The sequence below is a fragment of the Lissotriton vulgaris genome, chromosome 1_1 (genome assembly GCF_964263255.1).
Source record: "Lissotriton vulgaris chromosome 1_1, aLisVul1.2, whole genome shotgun sequence".
Classification (NCBI taxonomy): domain Eukaryota; kingdom Metazoa; phylum Chordata; class Amphibia; order Caudata; family Salamandridae; genus Lissotriton; species Lissotriton vulgaris.
Window position 1 is genome coordinate 460,063,847 of NC_141685.1, and position 15,061 is coordinate 460,078,907.

At 51.3% G+C, this 15,061-nt stretch overlaps 1 protein-coding gene across 1 annotated transcript in view; it reads left to right on the top strand.

Annotated features, from left to right (window-relative positions):
* LEPR (leptin receptor) overlaps nt 1-15,061 on the top strand; it is a 422,515-nt gene that overhangs the window by 176,365 nt on the left and 231,089 nt on the right. The window contains exon 5 of the mRNA XM_086925355.1: nt 1,654-1,771. Within this exon, the coding sequence (XP_086781481.1) occupies nt 1,654-1,771 (118 nt within the window). The remainder of the gene's footprint in view (nt 1-1,653; nt 1,772-15,061) is intronic.

Consider the following 15,061-nt stretch of genomic DNA (forward strand, 5'->3'; position numbering starts at 1 on the left):
ACCCAGTTCAGAGTGACAACATTTTGTGGGAGAGCTGATGGGGACCATCAACAATTTTTTAATAAACTTATTTTCCAAAATTTGTAACTGGCTGGTTTTTTGACTTCCCCATACTCCTGCCCCATAGGTTGTGACTAACCGACATTTTGATTTATATAGTATGAGAATTTCTGCCACTGGTTTATGTTTCAATTTGGACACAACGCAAAACAAGCCCTCTATACATCTACTGGTCTGTTGTGCCCTAGTCGCAATTGAGTGGTCTCAATTCAATTTATTGTTAAAAACATTCCCTAAATATGTAAAAGAAAGCACAAATGTGACTCACTATATCAAGAGCTAGGGAGAGGCACGTATCTAGCTTCCGAAATGTAACTATTAATGAAGAAAGAGTATTGAGACTGAGATGCAGACCAATCATTTTAAAAGCCTACAAATTTGGAAGACTATCCGGGTCTCTTGATCAGCCGTGTTGGTTATGTCATTTCCTAAAGGAAAGCTTAACACACATAATATTTGTTTGCCCAATTTGAAAAAATCTTAGCTGTTTTTAGCTGAAACTGCTGTATTATAATCTCGGTACAAAAGGGGGTGGTGATGGACGGAGCATCTGAACCAATCAAACACTCACACCCAGTCAACAGATCTGGGTTTAATCCATCACCGTTCTGTACCACTTTGTTCGCCATAAATTGGCAGGGTATGCTCAGAAGTGAGTCCCTTGCTCACTTTGCCACTGGATTCAAGCAAGCCTGGCTGAAGACGGCTGTAATGCCAGAAAACGGTCCTAGGAAGCTTGTTTCCGGTCCAGGGAAGGCATGGCTTGACAGTTCGGGCTGGACTGTTCCCATGATGCACAGGGTCAGACTGATTTACATATGGCCATGTCTGAGCTGGGGTGGCAGAGTGGGCTAAAGAACGGTGATGGATTAAACCCAGATCTGTTGACTGGGTGTGAGTGTTTGATTGGTTCAGATGCTCCGTCCATCACCACCCCCTTTTGTACCGTATTATAATCTCGGCATAAAGGACAGCAACACAGCTATTTTGCATTCTTGAGTAGTATGATCCCACAGCTAATAGCCCAGGGTGGGAAATTTCTTAAAGGCATTCAAAAATTATTATCTGTGGTACCAACAAATTCCTGAGTATTAATGTGTTTAATGGGCATTCAGCCTTAACCCTTTTTTTTAGGATTGGTTTTACTCTAGTTTAATCTTTTTTCCAAATTACTGCTCTCTGAGCTTTAGGGAAGCTGGTCTTTGACAGAGCCACATGACAGGACCTCCACACTATTGCTCCCTTTTGTTTTTATGAGGAAGTATTACTATTTTACTGTGTCTTCTATATTGTGATGGCTTTTAATACATTGAAACAATAAAATGTATCTATCTATCTAGGACAAACGGGAGGATTTGAAGTAGTTTCATATCCGTTTTATTTTGTTTTTCACCTTTGGTCTGGTGTTTTTATGTCTTGGGGGTACTATGTAGTAGAATCAGATATAATTAGGGGAAAATGGTTAAAGTTTAACAATTGTGTTTCTATGCAGGATATTCTATGTTGTGTATGATAATTGTTAATAAACTCAATTTGATAAGTAAAATCACTTATTTTTCTGCCTTTTTCTATAATTAATTTTACTTCTTACAGATGTCAACATTTCAATTTCTTGTGAAACTGATAGTAAAATTACTAAAATGACTTGCACCTGGGCAAAAGACAAATTACTGATGCTGGAGGAAAGCTACTTAAAGTTGAAGTATTACAGGTCTGTATGCAATTTTTTGTGTTTTCATCAAACTCTGTTAATGTTTTATCAAGCATTAATTTTTCTATGTATATTTTTAGGTTTAAAGTATTTTATTGCAGTATCAGAAGGTAAACACAGCACCAAACAGGTCAACAAATACAGGAGTCTCAACAAGAATAGAGCAATCAATATGGAACGGAAGTGCGACCTGTGGCTACAGTGAGAAAAGATCAACGGTACTTTAGGTTGTATGACAGGCGCACCATCAAGTGAGACATGACCAGAACTCAACTCCCCTCACCCAACTCCCCCCCTCCCCCCCCTCACTCCTATCCCCACCCCCCACCCCCAGTACTGTGCTAAAAGTGCCCCGCATCGCTAAAGCAGAAGAGTGCTCAGGCCCCCAACAATTCCGTGGTCATTAGCAGATCAAGTGGACGGGGTCGTCGGGGACGTCAGACGTAGCAGTCTGAGGTACCGGGGGCAGGTGATCTCTCTGAATTCAGACTGCAGCAAGGTATGAAAGGGGAGCCACAACTCCTCAAATGTATCTACCTCCCCTGTCGCCACCAAAGACATCTTCTCCATCCCCAAGACATGCCACAACCTGTGCAACCAGCCAACCGCAGTGGGGAGTGTAGTGGTGCGCCAATGGATAAGTATATTCTGGACTGCCGAGCCCAATGCAATCGCTATTTGTCTACCCCTTTTGGATTTCAATGGGTACATCAGGTCGTTGGGTAGACCCAGCAGAACATAAGCGGGGAATCGGGGAAGCTCAATCTCAAAACACCGGTCCACCTCCCCCAGCACCTCCTCCCAATAGGGGCCCAGTAAGGGGCACTCCCATAGTACATGTGTGAGTGTCCCGACTTGACCACATTCTCTCCAACAGTTCTGGGGGATATTACGATTCATTTCGTGTAACCGGGCGGGGGTGTAATACCAGTAAGTGGAAAGTTTCGTGAAGGTTTCGGTGAGTCCTGTGTGGTAAGCGGAGTGTCGTGCTCGGTATGAAATGCGTTCCCAGTCAGTGTGTCCTAGCTGCCTACCAAGTTCCCGTTCCCAGCGTTCACGACCAGGATTATAGATGTGGGTCGGGGGAGGTTGCAGAAGCTTATATAGGTCCGAGATGAGCTTGGCATCCGAGGAGCGCGTCACCAACCAGTGTTCGTATGGTGTAAGAGTCCGATCGGCTGAGTCTCGCGCCTGCGGCTGAAGCGCCCAGTGACGCACCTGCATGTACCGCAAGCGTTCTGTCTCAGGTAGAGCATACTCCCGCCGGAGGTCTTGAAAGGGAGTGGCCCCTTCCGGGCCATACATGTGGAACAGCGCAGAGCAACGAGCCGTGCGCCAGCGCACAAACACACCAGGCTCCATACCGGGGCCAAAGTCCGGGTTGTCTACTATCGGGGTGAACGGCGACGGAAAGGTAGTAAGTTCGTGTTTGCTGCTCACCGCATCCCATACCTGCAGTGGGACCCTCGTGACATAGGAGGCGTATAGGTTGGGCGGGCGGTGTGGCCTACGCAAGAATGGCACCTCCTGCAGCGGACGGCCCGCCACTGCCTGGTCCTGGAACAACCAGGGTTTGTCGGACTCCCACCTATTCCACTCCACCAGATGACGGAGCTGCGCTGCCTGAAAGTATTTGGTCAGGTCTGGTATGCCCAGGCCGCCGGATTCAGGCGCCAGTGTGGAGAGAGCCCTCTTAAGTCTGGGTTTACGGCCCTGCCAAACAAAGCGAGCGATATCCGCCTGGATCTGCCGGATCCAACCCTTAGGGGGCTGAAGCGGGAGGGCTCGGAAGAGATATAAGACTTGCGGGAGGAGGGTCATTTTCACCGCCGCTATCCTGCCAAGCAGTGACAGCATCCCCTTATCCCAACGGGCGAGTTCGTCCTTGACTTTCCTGCCCATAGCCGTGTAGTTGGCCGAGACCATGGCGGGGAGGGAGGGCGCTAGGAGGATGCCCAGGTAAGGCACCGGGTCCTTAGACCAGCTCAAGGGATAAAGCTCCTGCAGGGCAGATTTCGTCGAGGGGGACAGGGATATATCAAGGGCCGCCGATTTCCCCAGGTTCATCTTTAAACCTGCTACCCCGGCGAAGCTGTCCAATTCAGCCATGCACGCGGGAAGGGAACGACCTGGGTCGTCTAGCGTCAGGATGACATCATCCGCGTAGAGACTGAGGACATGCACGAAGCCCCCCATCCGAATGCCCGTCACTGCCGAGTTGGCACGTACCCGCTGGGCGAAAGGCTCCATATAAAGGGCGAACAGAAGCGGCGACAGCGGGCACCCCTGCCGGGTACCCCGTTATATCCCGAAGGTACCAAAACTGCAGCTGTTCACCCGCACTACAGCAGAGGGGAATCTGTAGCAATTGAATATTAAAGTGCGGAACTTCTCCCCCACGCCTATCTTACACAGCACTCTTTCGAGGTACGGCCAGTGCACCCGGTCGAACGCCTTCTCCGCGTCGATGGAAAGTAGCATACGTTCACCAGGAACTCTGGAGGCTTTCTCCAACAAGTGGACCACCCGTTTGGTGTGGTCCAAAGTCTGCCGGCCAGGAATGAATCCTGCCTGGTCCGGGTCGATAAGCCCCGGCATGTGGAGTGCCAATCGTGCCGCGAGGATCCCCGTATAAAGCTTGAGGTCCGTGTTCAGAAGCGAGATCGGCCTATAGGATCCACATTCAGCTCGGTTCTTACCAGGCTTGGGGATTACCGATATCGTCGCTAGGAGCAAGTCCCGAGGGATGGCCCCAGGCTCCACGAACGAATTAAAGAGGCGCGTCAGAATTGGCGTCAGCTCCTGGCAGAACGTCCTGTAAAAGAGGGGGGTGTAGCCATCGGGACCCGGGGCCTTTCCCAGATTGAGGCGGGAGATCGCCGAGATCACCTCCTCGGGTCTGATGTCTCGCTCCAAGTACTGAGCCTGTTCTGGGGTAAGGGAGGGGAGAGTGACCGCGTCCAAATAGTCATCCTCCTCCTGCGCCAAGGGGGCCTGTCCCTCGTAGAGGTCCTCGTAGTACCGGCGGAACCCTTCCGCAATTTGGTCATCCTCCGTTACTGTCCCCCCGCCAGGGACAGACAGTTCCTTCACCCGGTGTCTCTGGTGCTGTACGCGAAGTTTGTTCGCAAGAAGGCGACCGCATCTGTCCCCCCCGGTATAGTACTTGTGCTTTAGGCGTAACGCCGCATATTCCGCTCTGTCCATATCCAGTGCGGACAGGAGTTTCCTGGCGGCTTTGAGTTGACGCCAAACCCTGGGTGCCCCTGTCCTTTGGTGTACCTGTTCTAGTTCCCTCACCTTACACGTGAGCTCCTCCCGCTTCGCACGGCGTTCTCTATTCTCCGCTGCGGAGACCGCGATGAACTCGCCCCGGAGTACCGCTTTCAGAGCTGCCCACTGTGTCGCCCGGGTGGTGTCCCCATTATCGTTGTTGCGTTGGAATTCAGTTAGGGAGTCACGTATGCGTGTGACCACTGAGTGCCTGTGGAGCAGGGTGTCCCTAAGGCGCCAAACCCCTCTAGAGGGGGAGATGGGGGGCAAGCGAAAAACGCCCTCCACTGGCGCATGGTCCGACAGGGAGAGCACCCCAACCTCGGAGGACAAGGCTAACTCGTAGACCGGGCCCGTCACCAGCAGGTGATCCAGTCTCGCATAGGACTTGTGGGCATGGGAAAAATAGGAGTACGTCCTAGACGTAGGGTGGAGCCGCCGCCACAGATCGTGTAGGTCAAGGTCTTCCATACGGGTTCTAAGCGTCTGAGAGAATTCGCCCGCCTGTGAGCGCCTCTGAACCGATCTATCCAAGGGCGCATCGAAAACCATATTCAGGTCTCCCCCCAGGACAATATGCCTATCCGGGGTAGTCGTCACCTCCTCTAGAGCCTGAAGCAGAAAACGTTCTTGCCGGTCGTTGGGGCTGTAAATCGTGCCTACAGTGAACGCCAGGCCACCCAGTCTAACCCTGTATGCTAAGAGCCTCCCCTTCTGTTCAGCCACTTTGTGCAGAAACTCCCCCTTGAACCTCCCGGAGACGAGGATGGCAACCCCTGCTGTTTTAGACGTGTCAGAAGAGAAGAGCTGTGTGGGGAACTTCGGTGTGCGCATCCTATGGCAATCTTTGGCCAAGAGGTGTGTTTCCTGTAAGAGACAGATGTCCGCCTGGGCATTATCTAGCAGGGACAGCACTGCTCTCCGCTTGACCGGGTTATTCAACCCTTTCACATTTAGGGTCAAAATCTTAAGGGCCATCAGGAAGATGTACACAGGGTAAGCAAAACCAGTCTGGGCAGACAGTGCAGGGAAGGCCCCGCAATCAGCGATACAGATGTGTAGTACATAATGAAATCAAGCAATACTATAGCACAGTACGGTCCCCTCGTCCCCCCCCACCCGCTCTAGTAGCAGCCCCCCCCGAACTCAGAATTCCTCCCTCCCCTGTCCCGTCCCCCAACACCCGGGACTCCACCCCTCGACCCACAACTCCCTCAACCCCCCCCAACAAACCAGGTCTCACGAACTGCAAACAGTCCCTCAATGTGTCCAAGGAGTTCACCAGCCGGTGGCTCCCCAATCCTCCCTCTACTCTCCCCCTTCCTCTACCTCCCGTCCCTACCTTGAACTCCATTGTCCCAGTCCGGTCCCTAGTGGACAAGGCTGTGGAAAGTTTGTAAAGTGGACGTCCAGCCACTACCCACTCCCCCCGCCCCCTCCCGTCCCCGGAACCCTCGCACCTGCGTTGATGATGAGGCTATGTCGATCTCCCCCCGGAGTCTGATTAGGCCGTCAAGGCTACTTCCGTGGACGCCATCTCTCTTGATACCTCTTGGAGGGCACTGTCCATCTCCGCTCTGATCGTAGGCGAATCGGGCCGCAAGGGCCGGGCCGAGGAACGCCGTCTCCGGACCGACTGCCAGCCGTCTCTGTTGGGTCGCCGGGGTTCAGGCGTGGGAGTCTCTCCTTCAGTGGCCGTGAGTCCCAGCACCTCGCAGACATCCTGCAGGGACCGCAGTTGGTGTAACCCCCCGTTCCATCGGAAAATGAGCCTGAAGGGGTGGCCCCAGGAGTACTGCGTGTCATGCTCTCGTAAGAAGTCCGTGGCAAGCTTGAATGATTTGCGCCTCTGTAAGGTGATGGTGGATAAGTCCTGAAAGTGGGCCACCTGGTGTCCACGGAACGATAGGGGTTGCTTCCTGCGGGCTTCTCTAAGGATCCGTTCCTTCAGGGGGAAATCCGGGAGGAAGGCCAGGATGTCCGGCGGAGGCGCCGAGGCTCTACGGGGGGGGGCCCACTCTATGCGCCCTGTCAATCCTCATCGGGAAGTCTCCGGGCTCCCCCAATATATCTCGGAAGAGGGCCAGCAGATAGACGGTCACATCCTCACCCTCCTCTTGAGATGGAACGCCTCGGACGCGAATGTTGTTGCGCCTGGACCTGTTTTCGAGGTCCTCATTATGTGTCTGGAGGTCGATATGCTGTTCTGTGAGCCGCAGGACTTCCTGTTGTAGGTGGGCAATCTCCTCATCTCTGGAGTGGCCAGCCTCCTCCACCGAGGCCACCCTTTCTCCCAACGAGTCGACCTCCCTGCGCACTTCGCGGACCTCTCCAGCCACCTCCTGCTTCAATGCCTGGAAGTCCTCTCTGAGGGTGCCAAACAACGACTCCAGAAAGGACCTGGTCACCGGGGGCTCCCCGCCCTCCGCACCCCGCGAGCTCGACGGGGGACCGTTGCTGGTGTGGCCTCTGTCCTGGCGAGGGGTCCCACGGCTCAACATCTCTGTAAGGGTGCACTCTCCCTTCTTACCCCCCCTGGATCCCGACATCTCGTGGCCCCCAGGCGTGCAGTAGCTCCAATGGCTCCACCAGTGGGCCGAGTGGATGGGCAGAGTGTGATCCTAGTTCTCTGGGCGTATTTCACCAGTGCCACCTTCGCGCCCAAATCCGCCTGCCGGACGTCCAGACAGGGCCAGGGGAGGACGGCGTGCTGCAGGACCTGTAGGGGCAGACGGCTCCCGTGTGGGCCGCGCCAGCGGCCGGAGAAACTCCCGGCAAGTGTATCTCCGCCCCGGGTCCGCCCCGGGTCCGCCTCCAGGGTGGTCCACCTCCACTTTCGCCCACACGGTCAGGGCAGCCAAAGAAAATATCAGGGCTGCACCCACGAGGCCCACGCTGCCCAGGGCCACACACACGCCCGGCTCCAACTCGGCGCCGTCGCACCAGGAATCCGCGGTGGCTCAGGGGGCCGAGTCTCAGGGTCGGATTGGGCTCCGAGTGTGGGCAGTCAGCCACCCCCACAGGGTCGGCGATCGCGGCCGAGCAGGGCCAAAAGCAGTCTCACACCCCCGGAGGCCCCCGGCTCAGCACTCGGTCCGGGTCCGGTTTCGCTTTTCCCGGAAGGGGGCGGGTCCGGGGGATCGGGCAGTGTCTGTGGCCTAATCGGTCCTCAGATCCCCGGGCCGTCGTAGGCCTCCCTCGCCGTCTCCTCCCTGTGCTGGTCCCGCCAGATTGCCAGGCCTACCTGCCCGCACGGCCAACCACTGCTCCAGCAGCGCTGAGAGAGCAAATCCGGGTGCTCCCCAGGGTCGCCCGCCGCCGCGGCGTCTCCGCGTCAGGGTGTCCCTGGCAGACACAGGGTGGCGGGTCCCGGGCCTCCGGCCGCACTCCGGGGTCCCGTCTCTTCGATGGATCCGATCGGCGTCCGGCGAGGGCTGCCTGCACCGCGATCGCTCCAGTGTGCTCAGCGGGGCTTCAGGCAGCGGCGGTCTCCCTCTGCGCTCGATCCGGGGGAGATCAGCGGCTAGGAAACGGTGCAGGGCCTCGGGGACATCGGAGCTCACAGAGAGTAGGTCCTCCTAGCCTGCCATCTTGGCCACGCCCCCTCTATGTATATTTTTAAACATGTAACATGATATGTGATAAGGCTTAACCCCTTGTGTGCTTCGGACGGCTCCTAACTGTCCGCCGTCATGGTGGGCGTGTGCAGCGGACGGCCAGGGGCCGTCCGAAACCCACCCACTCATTAATTTGCCCGCACCGTGCGGGAATTTGCACAACCCGCAAGGGGTTAAATAACCTATTTGTAAATGCTTTCCCATAACTTAAAAATCTGTAATATCATCCTGCAGTTGGCAATGAATTACTGATCGCAATTTTGAATATTTAATTTGTAAGTGTTGAATCACGCACACACAAATGGGGTAAAAGTTTTAATACAGCTAAAGCAATGATGTGCAGGTAAATCACGAGGGCCTTTAACTATCTGTTCCCTTCTCCCAGAATCATCTGTAGACGTTTTGTGACCACAGCTTGATACCTATTTAATATGTTCTACCTGATTTTTTCTGATGAACGTCTGGATCTCTAATCTCTCTTTGCTTGAACCAGCTGAATGAACCCAATGTCACTGTGTTCTTCTAAGTTATGTTTTATTATGTCCCTTGTTCAGCACCTTCTACAGTTGATTGTATGGCAGGTCACAATGCTAACACTGAGTGCCACCAACATATTAATAAATTAAATCCTGCCAACTAACTGTTGTGCTACCAGTCTACCCTTGTTCAGATGGAGGGATATTGAGTTGTAAGGCAAGTAGTGGCAGGAGGTGATCTGGCCTGCCGGGTCTGGCTGGATTGTTCCTATTGGAGCACAACCAAGACTAATTTATAAATTGTAGGTTTGTATCTAAAGTGGCATTGTGGATGAAAAACAAATAAACTGGAACTCATTCTGAGCAATCACAATCTGCTGAGAGTAATTCAGGCATTATTTCTGTGTTGTTTGTGGCTGGAAATATATGCCACAGCCAGAAAAACCTCAAAGTCCACACTCCTCCCCATCCTTGAGGTGTGAGAAATCGGCAAGACTCAGGCAACGGGTTGAAGCCTTGGGCAAGCATAATGTTGGAAGGTACAAATGCATCAGAAAAAGCAAGGATCATTAAAAAGATGATCACATGTGGAACTAGGCAAGTGTTTAATATTACATATGAATTATTCATGCATAAGGATAGTCATGTTAAATGTCAACTGGCTAAATTATAAAATAAAACAAAAATGGGTTACTCAAGAACTGAATTGGCTGAAACCAGATATTTCCTGCTTCCAAGAAACCCAACCAGCTAAAATAATCAACTTATTATATAAACATGTCAGTCATAAACTTATCTATGATAGTTCTGTTAATGCAATGTTTAAAGGGACCGCAGATTTCTTTTTCAAAACTCACTTTCTGATAATTTCTTACAGTGCAGATCTTGGTGGTAGATGGGTAAAATATACACCGAGAACTGCTGCAAGCTCTTCAATTGTAGATTCTGCTAATGGGTCAGATATAGACTGCCCTACAATGTTGACTAAAATGCATGCATATCTATTGAGTAAACCTGGGAATACATAATTGTGACACTCCGTCTGCATACAATCCCTGAACTTAGGCACCAGACATGTAAATGCCCTCATCAGTATGAACAAAACCAGCCAAGCCATTTCAGTAATAAAGTGTGTGTCCACAAACATTACTCAAGGTTTGACTAATTTTTGATAAGTTAAAGGTTAGAAATTTGGTTTGTTACTTTTCACCTGAACTGGATATCAGACCATGCTCCTCTATCAATGAGCTTAGAAATTCCTTCTAGAATAATTGCAACTCAGATATGGACCTTAGCCAACTACCTGCATCAAGTCCAACAAAATATAAACAAATGGAACACCCAGGTCATGAATAAATTGAAGTTAACCAAGCAACATCCAATAGTAGGATTGTATGGGATGCTTTGAAAGAAACCATACATGTTTTTGCCAAGGAGTTTCTAACATGGACTCAACAAATAGTGATTAGAACCACTTTGGAGCCAAAGTCACCAACCTTGAATAGCTGCATGTTCAAATGGGTTTAGGTTTATAAATGCAACATTTAGAAGTATAATGGGAGATAATAAAAATATGGTTCCTAACTAATTACTTTAGTTTGCAATATATCTTTATTTCACTTATCTGGATTATTGAGAAAAAGTACAACTGACGTTTGCATCTGGATTATTCTTTTCAAATGCTCCTCTTGCCTCCAATATCATATGAAATGTTTTGCTAGCTTGTTATGGGTTTTCTTTGTACTGCACCTATGTATTTTAATCAATTGAAAAGCTGTCCTGCGTCTCTGTTTTATCTATATTTTTTGAAAATGGTCTCTCAAGCGCCACTAAAAGTACGAAGCCTGCTTGTAGTATTGAACATTTTATGTGACAACACATGTTGGTCATTTTGATGGGAATTGTTCAATTATTTTATTTGTGGAAGGGTATGGCAGGCGAAGTTAATTTTACTTTAGGGACTGTGGGACATTAAAGCATTGGAAGGTTAAACTTAAAACATCGTCCAAAGTTCATGGATACAAGAAAAAGATTTACCAATGGCTTGGACGATAAGATTATTTTCATAACTCTAGATCAAGACCTCTGCATGTTGTATTTCAAAGGATAAGATATGCCAGGCACTCATTCACACCGAAATGTCCAATCTTTCACACAGAGAAGAACACAATACCCGTCTCTATTATAGAAACTTCTCAACTATACATGTTTTTGGTTGTTGTTGTTGACTGGCTTTTTTATTTCAGTAAAGGTACTTATGTGTATTCATTACTTTGTTGTCACATCTGAGGTTTTGTTTTGGGGCTTTATTTCCTACTGCTGGGCATGTTGGCGACATACACATAATATAATCATCTTCTTTTGATGGGGATAGTCTAAAACTTAAGCTCATCCAAAATGTTTCTGTTGTGCTCAGTTACACTTTAATTATAGAATAGGCATATCGAGACATTGTGCGAGAAATCAATGGTGCCCTCAAGCACCACAGTGGCAAATAGAAAAAATAGCTGCTAAAACTAATTATGAGTAATGCTAGTCTGTTCAAAATAGTGGATTGATGTGGAGTTAATGAATGATCAGAAACCCCGGTATATTTTGTGGAATGACAACTCCATGATGACAGATGAATGGGGTGACAGATTTCACGGACGTCCTCCATATGAGTGGCCTGAAAGAATCCCAATAGTGCGTCGCCACATTTAATGGGACTTCCTGTTCCATTTACTTGTTTTCCCCGGTATTCCACCAAGAGATGTCAGCTGCTTTCAGCGCATGGGGCATAACATGCGGCTCCCATGATGAGAGTTAGGCTCAGATTTCTCAATCCTGGTTATGCTCTCTTAGCTCCCTCGGCAAAAGTGATGGAAGGACACAGATAACAAATTGTTGAAATCTCGGCTGTGTTCAGCAAACCTGGTGAAGAAAGTGAGGCTGCATGAACCAACCGTCCCGCTCCCACACCGCCAAAGTTGACCGCCATCCGGCTGCCAGATTAAGAGTTTTCTCCTGGTCAGATGGGCAGTCTTTTGATGTTCCCACGGCGGTGTCTTTCAAAAAGCAATGGTAATGCCAAAGCAAGTTCCGGCATGGCATAGACTTTATAGTCCATCCCCTGCAGGCACTGGGTGTGCCTGCACACAGGGGGACACGCCATGTGCCCACCTGCAAGTATCCAAGGAGCATACTGCTGCCTCTGACTGCCACCGCCAAGGAACGCGGTTCGGCGGTCCCAAAACGGTCTGACCACCACACTCGTAGTACAGCGATCAGACCATTGGTGCGGCACCACCACACCTCCATCACCGGTTCGGAGGGCCGATGGACCACGAAACTCATAATCCGGCCCTTAGTTCATGGTAACCTGTGCATTACTGGACTTGCACATGCTATCAGTAGGTAATGAGCACCACTACTGGTACTTTAAGTATCCATTTCCTCATTGAGCAACACTACTGGCAAGCTGTTTAGCAAGCACACAGAGCAGCATGCTTGAATGTTCGATCACCATTCACATTTATCAGAGGTACACTGGTGTATGATGACTGCAGGATTTCATGTGATTTTGCCTGTAAGAAAATGAAATGACACCAGATTTGATATTATTATACCAGGTAGAAGAAATGAGAAAGTAGAATGATTGCCATTGACAAACGCATTCATTTAAAGTTCAACATTTGAATCCCGGCAAGGCTGAGCACCATAAACTGGGCAAGTTCTATGTCTTTAAAGTGCTTAGAGTGGCGTGGCCAAGATGGCGGGCTGAACGGACGTGCTTGTCCTCGCCTCCCCGGCCCTATGCCCTGTTAGCCCCCTTCACGCTGCGGTGGCCCTCGAAAACAAGTGCATTCTGACCCCTGAGAGGTGGGCAGTGACCCCCAGCTTGGAGATAGACCGCCGGCGGGAGGAGGCGAGCGGATTCGGCGTGGCCGGCGCGCAGGCCCGGAGTGGAGGGCGGCCTCGGCCGAAGCGAACCCGGGGCTGGGAGATCCGGGGAGCTCCACGGATCGACCCCACTGGCCGCGGAGCAAGCGGAGACCGGCGCCCCCAGCCGCGGCAGCGTAGAGGCCCCCGGGGGCTGGCAGGAGTGGAGTGACCCACCCCCGAGCCGGGGTGAGAGGTGGCAGCCCGGTGCATGTCTGCACCGTCCCTAATTGAGGCCCCGGCTTGGGCCTTTGCGGACATCCCCGGACATAACTGGCAGAGACAGCGAGGGGCCAGGCGGGAGACGAAGGACGAGTCGCTCAGCCTAGGCAGGGGCTTTGAGCTCCGCACCTGTTGGGAGGCGCCAGTGGCGGTAGGGAGCAGTCTCCGCCCGCTCCCAATCGGCGTGCTGTCCGGGGCGAGGCCCCACCTTTGGGCCTGGTGGCAGCAGCGGGGCCCAGCGGACTGGAGTGGCAGCGGTGAGACCAGCGTGGTGGGCGACCGACGGACGCAGCGGAAGCCTAGAGCAACAGGAGGCTCTCCGAGCGACGGCTCCGCCCGCCCCCACAGCACCGTGGACTGGCCTAAACGGTACAATCGAAGGTAAGCCCGCGCGTCCCTGGGGCCACGCAGCACCGGATTAAGGACAATGGACAAGCGGCAAGGGGCCCCGGGGGGTGCAGGTGAGACCACGCATAGGGACCGTGAGAAAAAAAGAAATTTTATATGGCCAATATGTCCCCTGCGTGTACCCCAACGTTTAGTGTACGTGCATGTCACCCATACATTTTCCCTCTATGGCCTGCAATAATGATGCCTCTGCATTTACGTCCCACATTAGGATGCCAGTCACCAAGTCTGCCATAAAAGAAACGTTAATTTTGCACTGAGTCCCATGTGGCCCATGTGTTTGCATTGTGCACTTTTAATATATCGCGAAGAACCCATTTCTCCATTTTGTGGCTCAGCCAGTCACCGAATTGCGGTTTCATGCCTCCAGACACTCTGAGGGCTGCAGCTACGTATCCCTGACCTCGCATACTTTTGGCTAAGCCGAGAGGGGCCCAGCACGGGGTGCCAAGACAGTATTGTGCACAACAGTTATCTGCTTGCTCTACAGAATCACATTCCTGCCTGGTGAAGGAGGTAAACAGAACCCATCTGCAGAGATAGGGCCTAGCCTTTCCGTCTCCGTTTAAGTGATTTGTAGAGGTCGCGTCCATAGAAAGCTCAAGGCCCCCACGCAATGAACGAAGAAATAGATGCCCACACTGGCTCTTGGTGATGAGCGACCTTTGCTTCAGATAATACATCCCCGGACTTAAGATATCAGATAATACCAGATGTGCTGGTCGCCCTGACACTGAAGGCCTCCCTACCAGACCGAAAGTCAGCTCCCCCCAGTTACACGTCAGTTGCACGTCATGATCAAGTTGCGCACACAAGTAGGGAAAAGTTCAAGCTGGCCATGCAACCCCCTCCATGTATCCACCCACCTATGACTCACCCATGACTCCTCAAGTGAACGCCCACATGTACGCCCTCATGCACGCCCTCATGTTCTTATCTCTCTTTCTCTTGCTCTGCCTGGAGCTCTCCTCCCTATGTGCGAAATTGAATGTATAAATATTGTACTCTGTGAATAAAGTTTAGAAGACCCTTCCTGAACCTTCGTGGTGATGGAACCGATTCTCCCCTAACTCGAGTTATTGAAATAAAGCCCTTTTGAATCGGACACCACGGACTCTGCCTCTCATTTTATGCATGACCCTTTGTTTATTTATAGAAATTATGACAGGGTAATACTTTATTTACCACATAAATCTGGCGCCCGAACAGGTACCAATCCCTTTCCCCACGCGCCGGAGATGTAGGTCCAGCCCTTGCCCCCTTCTACAGCCGTGACGGACTTCAAAGTGTACACGCCAGCGGGACTTCCCGCTTACTCCCTCAGGCCCACGGAGGAGACGGACTGCGACCAGGCATCCACACGAGGCGGTGAG